The following is a 15,728-nucleotide window of genomic DNA, read 5'->3' as shown; positions in this document are numbered from 1 at the left end:
TGTGTCCCAGATGTTACTGTAAAGTTTTTATGCATGTACAAAAACTAAAAATTAAAACCTCTTTATGATGCTAATAAATTGTCAAACTTCTATGACCATATGCAAGATTTCAATTCTTCATAAACATTTGAACTAATTTAGTAAACATTTAGAAAACTCTGTACTACATTACAGATTTTAAACGTGACAGCTGACAACATAAATTTTCTGGATGATGATCGAGTCAGTGTTAGTGCAGCTGTAGCAACAGTAAGACACGCAAAAGCTTAACATTTAGTTTCAACTATTTGAGTGCATTTTTCATAAGATTCAAGGATTGCCAATGATTTACACTCAGTACATAAATTCTAAATTGCCAGTAAAAATGGGAAATAAAATTTGAACCCCTTAAAATTATTTTGGAAGTATTTTTCAACTGCACAAATAAGGACTTAGGGCAAGACACTAAATTATCCATTTCCTGAAAATAAATAACACTTTAAACAACAATAGTTCTTTAGAAAGGAAACAATCACTGTATTGAAATTAATAGAAACACAATTCGTGCATATTTTTACTACCTAAGTAATTCAAACAAAATATTTTGCCTACAACATTTATATTAGAAACCAAAATGTGTAGTCCTGGACATTTGCACGTGTAAAGGCTGCGGAATTTGGCCACAGCTCTTCAGAAGTAGCTGTTCTCTAACAGATTGACTAAAAACAAAAACTTAATTCTCAATGCACAGAATGCAAATCTTTGCCCTTACATTATACAGCTTTATTTTATGTTACTTTGCATCACAAAGACTGTCGATACACTAATTCTATCTGTTGTAATTTTTATAAACCACAAAGCTCTGCTTCTTCTAGCATTCAGATAATCTTGCAAAGGTTATTAAAATGTTTTAGGGAAAATAACATTTATTTCATTTGTCACTAATTCTTTTAATAGCAGCTAAATGTGGGATTAGTATATCAAGGTCATAAATCACAAGCTCTGACAACTAGCTCTTGATTGTTTTATCTCCAGGAAAAAGTCACCTTGATTGCAATGAATATTTCTACTAAAGATATTTTTAAATTTCACTTCCTGATTGTCTTTTCCACTTTCTGTTCTGTGTCATTAAATGCATTGTAAAGCTCCACAAGTCCAAAGCTACTGAAGTACATACATAATCTGATTACATTTTCTCTGAGTTAAATTATCTCATTTTGGAATACTATGTGGGGTTTTTTGGGCGAGTTTTTTTTTTCCCTCATTCTTTTCTGCCTTGTGGCCACACATAATTGATCAGGTAGTTAACAATAAATGTGTGGGAATGTTGTAGAATCCTATCATGGGAACGGCTATTTCCATCACATGTCAGTATAAGAGCCAGAATAATTGGTGCTGGCATATTACAAATGCCTTAAATGCATATTCTGTGCAAAAAAAAAGCAGCAGGGTTCCAGCTTCCTAAGCATTTGCAAACTAGTGCAGAGAATATAAGTTACCACTCTAAGCTTCAACATCAGTCTAGAGTCCACCACAGGGGGCTTCTTCATCACCTGCAGTTTACATCTTCAGAAAGTTCAATTGCTGACATCCATAGCTATCCAAAAATATATGCAATCCACAAGCTTTGAGGACTCCCCTGATTGCTGGCTGGCTCTATTGGGCCATATGTTTGATGTTTGCTAGTGAAATACAGGAACACGAAAGAGAAAACATTGCTTGACATGCGCTAATCCCTGAGCTTAGTCTTCCTGGAAAACTTAAGTCGCTCCTTATGCTCTCAGCTCAGAGTTCAGTTTCAGAAAAACACAGCAAACAGCGGCTGTAGAGACTGGTTAAACAACAGACTTCTTATAAGAGATGTTGCTCAGGAAGACAAAGCTTGACTCAAGAGATTAGCCACTAGCTGGAGTATTTAAACTCCGTTACAATTTTATTGTTTCTTAATGAGGTTCTTACTTCTCTATCCAAGTGATTGTCCATCCAAAATGGGCCAGACCAGGCCAGGTAAAAAGGACATAAGCATGTATGAGATATATCATAAAAATTTTTCTCAAGGCAAACACTGTGTTGTGCAAAAAGTGTGCAGTAGCATTCTCTCTTCACTGTTCTGAAGGAAAGACAGATTTATTTATCCCCAGACAGGTTTCCAAGAACTGACTCTCTGAGGTATCTAACTCTACTTCTTTTCAGCTCCAGGTATTTCCTGAGCCTGATGTAGTTTGCATGACTAGCACTCCTCAATGAATTCCAGTGTTGAGTTTCATCTTGAAACATGTATACAAATGTTTTTTGCATTCACATACAATCTTAGATATGAAGCTCAGTGTAATGCAACAGAAAATGGAAATGAAGAAGATTGTCAAAGGGCCAGTACCTTTCAGGAATTCTGAAATTTTAAAAGAAAATAGTCTAGAAAAAGAGAAATACTGGAAGATTTCAGAGTTTCATGCAGTAGATACTGTATATGCTTCAGATCCCCGAGTTTTCACCACAACTTTCATCAAAAATATTTTTTTCTTTAGGAATAAATTTGTTTCATTATTTTTATACCTTGATTCTACAGTATATGAATACTACTATAAAATAAAAGCATTAAGGATATTTTTTAAGGTTCAGGAAACGGTGTCAGCAACACAAAATACGTTTTTTTCTATCATTTGTGATGATAAAAAAACTGCATAATAAAATGGATATGTATATACACATTTTAATTTCCAGATAAATCTAGTTGCCACTAGTTCTTGCAAGATACAGAACAAAATTACTAATTATATTCACTTTGGAAAATAATTCACAGTAGAGGCTATTATTTCATTAATTTATTACATAAAAGTATGGCAATATGCTTTTCTACTTGTAAAAAAAAATAAACTTCTAACAGTATTCTGAAAATTCTATAATATTTAAGAATCTTTATATTTACCCACGCACTGGAATATTCATATTTCTTGCTGATTTAGCAACTTCTTCAAATTTTTCTATGCTTTCTTCAATAGAACAATTAATATTCATTTTGCTAAAAGATTCAGATGCTGCACCAAATACTGAAACCTCTGTAGCCCCTGCTGCAATCTGAAAAATACATTTCAACAGAACAGAAGCATAACACTACATTAGAAGATGAGATTAAGTACTTAATTCCATAAGACCTTCTGGAACTTTAAAGTACATTATAAGTTTTCTCTATTTCTGAAGTATAAGTTTAATTACTTATTTTTTTATCTATTTCATACAAATCAGTCAATCAAACTTTGAGTTCATTGCCCTATGACAAATTTCCTTCTTCTTCTTAGCAATCATACACACATAAAAATATAAATACATAAATATATATATATAAATACATATATTTTTAAAGTGATAAAATTTAAGTATTAAAATGTAGGAAAATACATAAACATTCAATGAAAATAACAATTCATTTCATTTTTTGCAAAAATAAAGATCGCATAACATCTCTGAAATATTCAGCTTCTGTACAAAGTCAGCTCCTTGCCAATGCCAAGAAGTCATTCTCACAACTTAGGACAAGATCTGTAACACACAAGTACATAGAGCAGCAACAGTAGCCAGTAAGATTTCCTTGATACAGTTGACTGCAATGATCAAGAGCTCCACTGGTATAGGTGTCACAGCTGAGTAGAGAATACAGAAAGAGGGTGCTTGGATTCTGCTGAGAAAAAGCCTCAGAGCAAATACTAGCCTAGAAAATGCCTCATGTCAATGTATGTGCTTCACTGAAGGGGCGATTAGCCCGAGCTTGTACTCAATAAATCAACTAACTAACTAAGGAGGCAAATCAGAACACTGAGAAAACATTTAAACTGAAGAGAATGGCTAATTAATTAATTCTCACTCTCTGGTACAAATACTAGTAGCTTTCTCTCTCTAGCTCACTTTTCCCTTTATTTTCTGTTACTGTAGGATATCTTAACTTCAGCAACTATTACAGAAACAAAAACCCTTTCAAATAAAAGGATAAAAAATATCAAGAAAGGACAGAGGAATCACCTGCAACTATTTTTGTACTGTTTTCCCTTCACTATATCACTAAGCAAGGTATGCAGAGATCTAATTTAATTTACACAAGTTACCACTGCTGACAAAGTTGGCTGACTGGTGGTAGCTGACTCACTTATGTATAGAGTTCTACTTAACAGAGATTATGTATGCAGTATAGAAACTGAATGATAGACTACACCACAACTGTCCATCTGCAAAGCAGTGCGCCTTCCAAATATGGCCTGTCCTTTCAGCGTGGAAGCATGAAACATTTCCAGAAAACAAACAAACAAACAATGTAAAGACAACTATCAATATGCATTGCTTTATGAAGACTGAACTACACCATTTTGAGTCTTAACATAATGAATATTTACTTTGTATGAACTGGAACAGCTAAGAACTTTTGAAATGAAATGAAAAATTTAAGGAATCTAACACATTCCTCTAAACCATTTTCATTTAATTCACTCACTACTTTCTAATAAGAAAAAATTCTGCAGAAACTTTTCTAGTGCCAACAAGCCTAAAAAAGAAAAGGAGTTCTCCTTTTTATGCAAGTATCATTTATACAAATACGCAAGGACTGATCAATATTTCCACTGGTGGGAGAAAATATGGAAGGAAAAAAAACATGGAGGAGATAATTGTGAATGTCTTCTACAAGTGCACTTACAGCTGAATGAAAACCTTTAAGATTAGGCGTGAGAACAGGATATTGGACGCCAGGATGCCGCTCAATGCCTCTCATTACTTCTTTGTGATCTGCCATCTAAAATACAGAAATAATTTGCATTGATTGGCAGCTAATTTTTATATTCTATATCCAAGCAAAAAAACACTGTCTAGTTCAGGTGTACCGGTCACAGAAAAGGATAACAGCACATGGATTAAACTGAGCTTGCAAATGTCTTTTCTTGTATTTCTTAACTTTTGAGTACTTGAGTTGCAATTCAGTTCCACATGAATACAGAACTGGGATTAAAAATTCTACAGTGTTTTGTTTTACGTGTATCTGTAAAAAACAAAATTGCATTATACACTGACAAATTTTTTACGATGCTAATCTCCGATTGTTACTGCAACTTTAAACCTACCTTGATGGACTCCATAGGTGAAATCAATAGAATAAAAGCATCCAAAACTTGAAAATGGAGCACTTTGATAAATGAGACATCAGATAAGAGATAAATGAGACTTCACAATATTAGGAATAATTGAACCTACTCAATGCTGTAACCAACGTATTTGAAAAGACTAAGAACAAGTGCTTAGTCTTTTCTTAAAAAATACAGCATAATCCAAATTTCTGCATAGTGCAACATTTTAATATACTTGGGATTTTTTTCAAAAAAAAAAAAAGATTTTATTACAACAAAAGTCAAAGAACAATACTTTACTGAATGCCTACTGAAGCATTTGTTTTCCTTAGCCTCTCCTCACAAGAGAAATCATACCTTTGCAAGATATCCTTACTCTTTTCTCACTCAAGATTAAATATAGCTCCATGTATTAATCAAGAAGAAAAATCAAAGACTTATTTAAACTGTAAATTACTTAGATAATTTATTTCTTGAAAAAGTGGGAGAATTTTTTTTTATGTTGCCCATGTTTGAAAACAATAGAGTTAACAACACAAGTAATTCCTACTTTGCATCTTTCAGATTTTGAGTTTTAGAATAATCAATCTACATAGTACGTTTTAAATGCTGTTTACAGCAGTTTTCACATAAATTTCCAAACAAACAATACGTGTTCTAATATTTAACTGGATTTCTGATTACTTTCACACTTGTGCAGAGTCATCTTAGGAGTGCTGTATGAAAAAATACACAAACTATGAAGCTTTCACTACTTGTTATATGGAACAGTAAGATGTGAAATACTGAGAGTTTGCAGTACCAGAATTCTAAGTATATTCTAGATTACTAAATGCCAATACTACCAGCAACCTAGAATCCCACGTGACCGGTTTCCTATTATGAAAAGGGATGAATTAAATATATCAGAAAAATGCATGCCTCCTCCAGTATAAGCTCAGCAGGTGCCTACAAAGAAATAGATACATGGTATGTATACAGAATGTGTTATAGACTGATACAACTTATTTCTCATCAGGAATCAAGAAATAGTACAAAGTAAATTTCTGTAATTGTTTCTATGTAAACTGTATCAGTCTTTATAGCTAACATATTTGATGAAGTTACAGAAAACATTCTGTCTTGCCTTATTTAAGAGCAATTTTGCATTCCACAATTTAATAAAATTTCTGAAGGCAAAGGAGAATGTTTAAAACTAAATGATTTATTTAAAATGGCAAATGTTGGAAGTAATTCTACACTTTAAAGTTATAGCCCAACTTAAAATATATTAGAAAACCAAAATGACACAGTTTCAAACTGTATAAAACTGCCAGGTCCAAATAATACTTTATGTAGTACATTTGTCCCATTACTATTTTTCCTGTACGTGAAATCCCATCTTAACACATGTTGCATGTTAGAAAATTTTAAATTGTAATAAAACATTTCTTTTCCTAATGTATTTAAAAATTAGCTTTCTAATGGTAGGCATTTATAATTTTGGGCTATTTAAGTTATAGGTGTGGGATCCTGTTTATATGGCATCTTGCTACCGTGGAACTTTTTCTTTTAGTGTTTTTTCAGCAATGGAATCTCAGTGCCAAAAAAAAAAAAAAAAAAAAAAAGGATGGGAAACTATAAAGAGCTTGAAAAATACCGAAAAAAGAAATAAGTGAACGAGTAATCTAAACATAATCAAGAATTTCATTCCCATGACTCACGAAAATAAAACGGAGCAAAGAAAAGACAAAGTCAAGACTGCACTTCCTATCAAAGCAACACAATCTTATCTTTTAAATAAAGAAACATTTTAAGCACAACTTAAGTCATTAAAATAAAGCATTTAGACGTGGATTTAAGATAAAAAGGGATTGTTCATTTTTTCTGAAACTGTCACATCGGTACTAAATTTGATACTCTTAATGGCTGATAGGAAAAGAAAATAATTAGACAGGAAATGAAGAAGTCCATCTCTTTTTTTTTTTTTTTAGACTTTTCCTTCACATGTTTAAAAACTTTGTGTTATTCTCTGTTGCTGTAGCAGCAAAGTTTGATGACACTTAGCATAGGCACTTTAACGAACACAAACTGAAAGTACATTGCCACCAAAGAAATTCTGCATTATCACTGTTATCTTTCTCTTATCCTTTCTTTGGGTTCCTCTCTGGTGATCCCAGAAACACTGAAATAAATAAGGGTGTGCTCTACAGACAGTTTGCTCTGCTATCTCAAGAACAAGAAGTATGACCATACCATGTTTTTCTCAGATGAAAGCCTGGAATGCAGTTCACTGGCAGGACACATTCTCAACAGTTTCAACTGGACAAACTTTTTATACATTATAACAGAAGATGTGCAAATAAAAACGTTAAAAATCAGCATATTTTCTCACATCAATTATATACATGTATTACTTTGTAAATAACTCATGTGGTCCTTACTAAACATACAAATACTCAAATGCTTCTGTGTATACAGGGGAACTTTAGAGTCAGTTGCCTTGTTTTGGTGCTAGGGAACATTTCTGAAGTATTCTCCAGTTTGCACAAGTTCTGTAATTACGTTTTCTTCCTCTAGAAAATTTTTTTTTTTATGTTTGAGAGTGATGATGATGTCTAAGATTTCAGCTATGGAAGAAAGAAGAAAGCTGGAAGAAGAAAGCTAGAAACAAGAAAAAGCTGGAAGACGGTTCAGCAGAGGATCCTCCAAACAGCTCTGTTAAGCCTGTTTCCCTTTTCTGTCAAAAGTTGAGGTTCTACTCTTCCTCTCTGCTGGAGAACCAAGAAGCAACCAAGCCCATGCTTGGCCATGTATCTGTTGACTGGATCCTGACTATGTCTCACAGATAGATACGACTTCCTATCTTGAACTGCCAAATCACCATAGAAGTGCCTCAGTATGTGCCACCCTTGGTTACATTCACCCACCTTGCTCTGTTCTTGGGCACTGCTGGAATGCCCCTTTGTCAACAAGGCTACAGCCTCTGCTCCTCTGGTTATTGTGTTTAGATCAGGGTTTCCTTTCCCTTCTGGAGTAATCTATTTTTGCAGTTCCTTCACTCTGCTAAGTTATGGATTTAACCAGTTTTCTGCAGAACTTCTGTTACACTGTTGATACTGATTGTGTCTGCATTCACTGCAGGTGACTCCCTCCTCAGTGCACGCAACATGCGGCTCTGGCTAACATTAGATTATAATTTGAAGCTATAAAACCTTCATGTTCCAACAAGCCCTTCAATGGATGCAGCTGAATACAATAAAAATACTTTCAGCTTGTTATTTTTCATTGGAATATGCTGTGGGACAAAGACATAAAGATAGATAAAGGTGTGTATAGTGTTTATATATGCGTGTATGTATTGAGACTGCATTTTGACAATTAGTTCAACTTCAGTGAATCTAGATAAAACCATAAAATGTGAAAACTGCATAAATAGCATCTGACAACAGTATCTGATTTTACAGAAACAATGTATTACCCCTGTTCCACTTTCTTGGATAAGTATACAGGCTGTACTCTTGGAAAACTCCACTGCATGGAATGACATGTAAATTTAAAATAGAAATCGTGATGATTTTACGTACCTGAGGCACCCATTTGGATGAAACGAAACTGGTCACTTCTATTGCTGGAAGGCCTGTTTTAGAAAGCCGGTTGATTAACTCTATTTTGGTGTCAGTTGGGACAATCACCTGGGAACATGAAGACATATTATCATAAAGTACTTCATTCAGCAAGACATTTTTGTAAGTGACATGTTCCTAGCAATAATCAATACATGAGTTATAAAATAATGAACTATACTTGTACTATGCAATTTACTAAGATAGGAAGCTACCATTCGGGGAAAGCACCAGATAGTACACAAGATTCTACTCCATTTTTTCCACCACAAAAATAAAATGAGGAAACACTTCCATATAACTGATTATAGATCTGTCCTCACATCAGCCTGGCAAAGAAGCAACACAGGAAACTGTAATACAGAATAGTCCAATCAGAGAATTATTGGGGTAAAAAATAAAAGCTCCACAGCTGAGGCAGTTATTCTCCTACTCTGGAGTACTATTAACTCTACCAAAACCTTTTATATAAGTAACAATAAAAATAAGATTAACCACCCATTTATGGAAAGGAATTATTGTTTGGGTTTTGACAAACGTACTGCGTTTTAAATAGTCCCTTTCAATCTACTTCTATACTTCTCTATATTCCTTTAGGCAATAATTTCATTTCATCAGGAATTATGACAAAATCTATCATACTGTTCCTACTGTATATGTATACCTACATGTTCCATATTACAAGGACAGCTAGTGTTTTGTGGCATTTGCTAATTATGTCATAACAGAACGTGATTAGCTGACAAAAATTCCAGAGGAAGAAAAGGTGGTGGAATAAAATAAAGGCTACGTAATCAAGTACAGCAAGAGGTGATGCAATTTAACATTTGGCTAAACAGTAATATGCTTTAATTCTAACATGCAAGACAGTTATTAATATACATAACTAACTCTATTTTATAAAATGGAAGAAATATGATTAGCATGACACATGTATTTTACACAATGAAAAGAAACTGATATCCGTGTCAAGGTACACAAAAAAAAAGAAATTACCTTTTCATTTTGTAAACCATCTCTGGGCCCAACTTCTACAATCTTTATGTACTCAGGCAGTCCAGATGCTTGGGATTCCTGAAACACAAAACAATGAAGATCTCTAAGATAAAAGGCACAGCTTGCACTTCTCCTATTACTCCAGGTATAAAGTCATACTGTCAACAGTGAATTTTTAAAAAATCTGTGAGAATATGTTCCACACCTTCAATTAGGGAATGAAAAGCAGAAGTTATTGACATATATGTTCCACAGCTACTCTGAGGCCACAAATGGTTATTTTAAGAATGTGCAGAAGGCCATAAATGAACATTTTGTTTTACAAAGTGAGAAATATTCCCATTTCTAAAAGCTTTCCAACAAACAAGTGTTACCATCCTCTAAACTTTTACCTGAATGTTCTCAATTTAACCAAACAGTTACTTCTGTGTAAAGGTTTGCAAGACTAGGCTATAAATCTGAAAAGAATAGGGCAAAGAAGTCAAGAAATGTTGAAGAGATTATTAGTGAAAGATGAAAGTAATTCCTCTGCTGGAAGATGAAGGCTTTAAAGAAGGATTTAAAGGGGAACAAGGAAGGCCCCTGGTAGACAAGAGGAATTTTCCAGGTGTAAGAGAAGATCCAAAAAAGCAGGAGGCTCAAAGGAAGGAAAGAAGGCAGCAGTAAGGTTATAGGGCTAAGGAGAGCATGGGGAGTTGAAGGGGGAGGAACAAGAAACAAGAGCAGAAAAGCAGGTGAGGGGAAATGAAACTTCCTTTTTTATTATATAGCTGCTCTGTTATTGAATCAAGTTGACAGGTGCGGCAGTTAATGTAACCTGCGCCTTGAAGTCCTGAAACACTTCAGAGTAGTTGCTTAGATTGACCTCCAAATGCTGTGTGTCTTTAAAAATCAACTCAAATGGCCAACCTCGGGCAGGCAGCCAGCCCCTGGATGAGCAGACAGGATGAAGAATACAGGCAGCCCCACCAGGAGCTCTGGAGGTGCCCTGTTTTCTGTATTGCACTGAATCCAGAATCCCATTCGGTGTCTTCAATTCGTGCGAAAGCCCTTGATGGGATTAGTGCAAGCTACCTGCGGGACTGTAGCTCTCTCACAACCATGACCTCCTCTGGTAGCTAAACTCCGCTGCATCCATGAAGCTGTCAGCTCCGGGGGACCAACCCTGCATGCAGGAGTCAGAGCTTGCACAGAGACCAAGCACAGCCCACAACAGTCGTTTGTGCCACACATGAATGAGACCACTGATCTCACAACATTCAAAACGTGCATTTCATCCCTTCCTTATTAGTAGCATCAGTGTAGTTTGAATCAAAGTGCTGCTAATTTCTCCTCACAGCAATGGAAAATGAGCCATCTGCACCACATTTCTACAGCACCTTTGGTTTTCCCCCATGTTCTCAGCGCCTGTGGATTAAAGGAAGCTCTCTACAGTAAGAGGCAACATACTGGCCAAAATACAATAAACATATTTCAGAGCATTTACTGTATATTTATCTGAGCACAGTAAAAAGAATGGGAAACAGCTGTATAGTATCTATTTGATCACGTGGAACATCTGGTAAGTTAAAACTTTGTCAGGCTGTGCTAAGCCCACACTCGCTGACAGTATAAACCTACTTAAATGGGAAGGTAAAACCTTCACATCTGCTGCATATTGTTCCTCCTTTTTTTTTTTCCCCCCTCGAGTTATTTTCACAAATATGGCACAGCTTCAAACATAAATCTGGGTTATTTCATGATTATAGATCCTTCTTGTTACAAGACAAATGCCACAGTGTTGCTGTGAATAGAAGCTGTGACTGGGAGAAAAAAAAAAAAAAAAAGAAAAAGAAAAAGGGGGGAGAAAGAAAGAAAAAAAAAAAGAAACTAAAATAGATAATGTAAAACTTAATTTAGAGCATGAAAAATATCCATAAAACTTTGGTGGCAAACATGTTCAACTCCTAGGCCAAATCCTGTAAATCCTGCTCAGTTTCTACTGTGGTAAAACTTCCGTTTGAATGGAAGAGTTGTACCTGTCCTTACAGAACAGCTCATGAATGCTCACTGTACTGTGTGTTGTAGTCACTTACACAGCCGGTCAAGCGGAGCTCTGCAGCCCTTGGACTTCACAGAAGACGAAATGAATGATGCTGCAGAAAGCCATTCCAGCACTGATTTATACTCTCCACTTGTGATGTTACAGGCATACCATATCTGATTTTCTCTGTAGCCTTCTTGTTCATTAGTCAGTCTCAATTTAAACTCTCTGTTCTTGACCACAACACTGACCAAAGGGTACAGGCTGATTTTCATGAGGGCAAGTCATGAAATGGAAACTCAAGGCAGCGCTATAGACAAATCCTGACTCTCTTCATGCTGATGAACTAATGGCTTAGAGTAAACATCTTGGCTCTCAGACCAGGAAAGACTTGCTTTGCATTACATTTTGTCTGATTTCACCTATTACATTCAATTGCTTCGTCTTCAAGGTCACCCAGTTCCTCCTGTGTGCTATCCAGTGTGGTATACTAACATGGTCTCCTGTTTTTCTGTCATCAGTAGACAATACCACCCTTAACATTTCATAATTAAAACACTTGGATTACCATGAGTACCTCATTTTAGCAAAAATACATTCAATTCAATACATTTGAGTTAGCATTATTGAAGAAACAAGTTAAACAAAATGACCTGAGGATCTCCACCAGCAATGTCTCTTCTAACATCTACTTTCAACATTATCTCTTAGTTCCTCCTCAGCCAGCTTCTTACTCATCTCACAATTCCTCTTCTCATCATCCTTCTCCCTAACTTAACACACAAATTCTCTTGTGCTGTATTGCCAAAGCTCAGGTAAAAGCAAAAGGGACACAAACACAAATTCAGTCCCGTGTACTATTCACACATTTTACAGTACATAATCACTGAATAAAGATCAGAAATAAAAGACGGATTACGTGACTACATGTTACATCTTCTCGGGTGATATTTTTTACAGTCCGTATTCCAAGTTGAATTTGAGGGGAAAGAAACATCTCTTCACCTTCACTTCACTTGTCCTATGTTCACAGGACTCGGTAACCAAGCAGCTGGAGATACATACTTGACAATGCAATCAGAAAATGAGACTCCCTGCTTTCTTGCTCGGTCTTCTGATCACAGCGTCACACTTGCAGAACATGGGGATGCCACTTAAAACACAGCTGAAGAAGTGAGCACAGCCACTGGTCATTCTGTGCCAGGCTCAGTGCCATTTGCATTCACTAGGCAAACATCAAATCCACACAACAGACCGAAGTCTTAAAGAGTTTACGTGGAGTTTAAACACTTCTGTTTACTATCTGGATGGCATCAGACCTTAACCAGGACTTCTTGAATTGAGGAATGGAGTCTCCTTAACTGTAAAACAGGGATTTTAAATGTGCACCATCCCCTTGGGTAAAAGGGAAGGGTTTTCAGAACCAGTGAAGAGAAAGAGAAGAGACCTTTGATACCTTTAAGTATGGCATTAAATGGTCTATTTCTGCAATAAACAGAAAAATGAGAAATATTTTTTTATATTTGAAGAGAATCCAAAAAAGATGAACCCTACAGAAATATACAAGTATTTATCTTAGACACTAAACACACAAGGCAGATCAGTTTTGTTTCAGAAAAATAATACTTAATTTTATTATATGAACTACTTTCATGTAGTGAAGTATAAAAAGTAGTTATGGCAGATACTTAGAGATGACTGTTTATTGAATTATATACTGGCTCTGTTAAAAAGTAATGGCTACCAAAGCACATTGTTTGAAATATCGAAAAGGAAATAGATGACATAAAAGACTAAGAGCCTGGAAAATTTGTTTTTTCCATGTATTTAAGCCTTGCCAAGGGAGAACAGAAGGCATATAAAACCACAAAAAAAACTGCCTCCCTCAAAACAGAATCCAAAGAGTCTTAAAAAAAAAAAAAAAAATTAGAAGGAAAGCTATACTGTTCAGCTTGAGACACTGGATGCCAAATTTCTGTAAGGAAATATTTTCCCTGAGTTATAAATAGCTGAAAATTCAAGTTTATTATAGAAAATCCTAGTAATCCTTAATTAGAGCAGTATAATTTAACATAACCATAAATGTAATCAAATTAAAGAAACATGCTTTTTTAAGCTCTGTCACTGCTTCAAAACTTCTAATAAAGGCACTGAGGTTTATTCAGACTTCTGACTTTCATTCCGTGCAGTTCATCTACATGGGGATTAACAGCACTGGCAAATATTATGCAGAGATGATCAAAACTAACTAAAGAGACCCAAAAATAAGGGAGAATAAGCTGAAGGTTTGGTCTTTTCAATCTAACTGAAATGAAGCTCTGCTTTCCTCTTCCACAAGGTGGTGTTCTGTCACAGAGGACAAGTGAGCAAAAAGCAGGTCCATCTCATAGAAAATTTGCTCAAGAGAATGGTTTTAAAGACAAATCAGCAGGGATGTGGCATCATGACCTCGTATGCACACGTGCAGCAACATGGATAAATGCCCAATAACTGAGTAAAGACTCTGAGATAAAAAATACAATTGCTGGAAGGAGAACAAAGGAAACAGTGGTCAACTTTCTGAACACACAGACATCTCTAAACTTTACAAGACATAGAGGAAATAAACAGGAAAAAATTAAAATATTACTACAAATCAAGCAATGATTGAAGTGATATTGCAGAGACTTGTTTATACAGTTCACACTATGGGAAGATGGATATAAAAAAGATTCATTCCCAATTTAACTAGGGAAAAGGTGGAGAGATTCACCTGGAAATATGAAGAATATATACAGATATTCAGAAAACAGAGGGATACACCTGGTAAATATTCCTCTCGTGAGGCCCCATCTGGATGATTGTGTCCAGGTCTGGGGGCCCCCAGTACAAGAAAGACAGGGAGCTGTTGGAGAGGGTCCAGAGGAGGACCACGAAGATGATCAGGGGACTGGAGCACCTCCCTTACAAAGACAGGCTGAAGGAGCTGGGCTTGTTCAGCCTGGAGAAAAGAAGGCTGCGGGGTGACCTCATTGCAGCCTTCCAGTACCTAAAGGGAGCCTACAAACAGGAGGGGAATCAACTCTCTGAAAGAGTTGACAACTGCAGGACAAGGGAAAATGGTTTTAGGTTGAAGGAGGGAAGATTTAGGTTGGATGTCAGGGGGGAACTTCTTTACAGAGAGAGTAGTGAGGTGCTGGAACAGGCTGCCCAGAGAGGTTGTGGATGCCCCACAACATTCAAGGTGTTCAAGGCCAGGCTGGATGGGGCCCTGGGCAGCCTGGTCTAGTATTAAGTATGGAGGTTGGTGGCCCTGCCTGTGGCAGGGGGGTTGGAGATTCATGATCCTTGAGGTTTCTCCCAACCGAAGCCATTCTATGATTCTATGAAAAAGATAAACTGAGCATCCATCCTAGAATGTCTATTACATGCTGCTGACACGACCACTGGATGACCACTATCCAGGAGCACATATCAGTAGTAAAATAATTCATCAGCCCTTGAGAAATTTTCCACAAGTAAATTGTTCATTTGATACTATTGCACACTCACAACTTGAATAAAAATACCACAGTCAAATGCTTTACAAATGCTTTAGAAATTCAATTTCCACACTGGAGAAACAAAAACAAAATCACAAAACGTTTGAGGTGGAAGGAAACTCTGGAAGTCATCTGGTCCAGCATCCCCTGCTGAAACACAATGCATTTCAATACAGCAATGTATAGGATTATCACTACTATGTAATCCTGATTAATTAAACACTGGCTGATTAATTATCATACTTATACTAATTAAAATAATTGTTGCTTGTTTGTCTTTAAAAAAAAATCTATTTTGTTCATTTCTCTAGTTTGACAATTTTGACAAAAAAAAAAAAAAAAAGATGCTTGGAGAATTCAGAAGATGGATGGTACCTGACTAAACAATACTATAGAAAAGTACTGGGGTATTAAACTGGTAGCAAACTGAATATGAGTCCATAACACTTACATGCTTACATCATACTTACAAGAAAAAACAAAAGTGAAACAGTAAGCC

At 35.8% G+C, this 15,728-nt stretch overlaps 1 protein-coding gene across 2 annotated transcripts in view; it reads right to left on the bottom strand.

Moving 5' to 3' along the window:
- HMGCLL1 (3-hydroxy-3-methylglutaryl-CoA lyase like 1) overlaps window positions 1-15,728 on the bottom strand; it is a 75,466-nt gene that overhangs the window by 44,996 nt on the left and 14,742 nt on the right. For both annotated transcript variants that reach the window (XM_085217888.1, XM_085217887.1), the window contains exons 2-5: window positions 9,686-9,763; window positions 8,651-8,758; window positions 4,661-4,756; window positions 2,906-3,054 (exon numbers count right to left, since the gene is read on the bottom strand). In XM_085217888.1, coding sequence (XP_085074014.1) covers window positions 2,906-3,054; window positions 4,661-4,756; window positions 8,651-8,758; window positions 9,686-9,763 — 431 coding nt within the window. The remainder of the gene's footprint in view (window positions 1-2,905; window positions 3,055-4,660; window positions 4,757-8,650; window positions 8,759-9,685; window positions 9,764-15,728) is intronic.

Source organism: Meleagris gallopavo, chromosome 2 (genome assembly GCF_905368555.1).
Source record: "Meleagris gallopavo chromosome 2, MGAL_WU_HG_1.1, whole genome shotgun sequence".
In the NCBI taxonomy this organism is placed as follows: Eukaryota; Metazoa; Chordata; class Aves; order Galliformes; family Phasianidae; genus Meleagris; species Meleagris gallopavo.
This window is presented reverse-complemented; position numbering and strand designations above follow the sequence as displayed.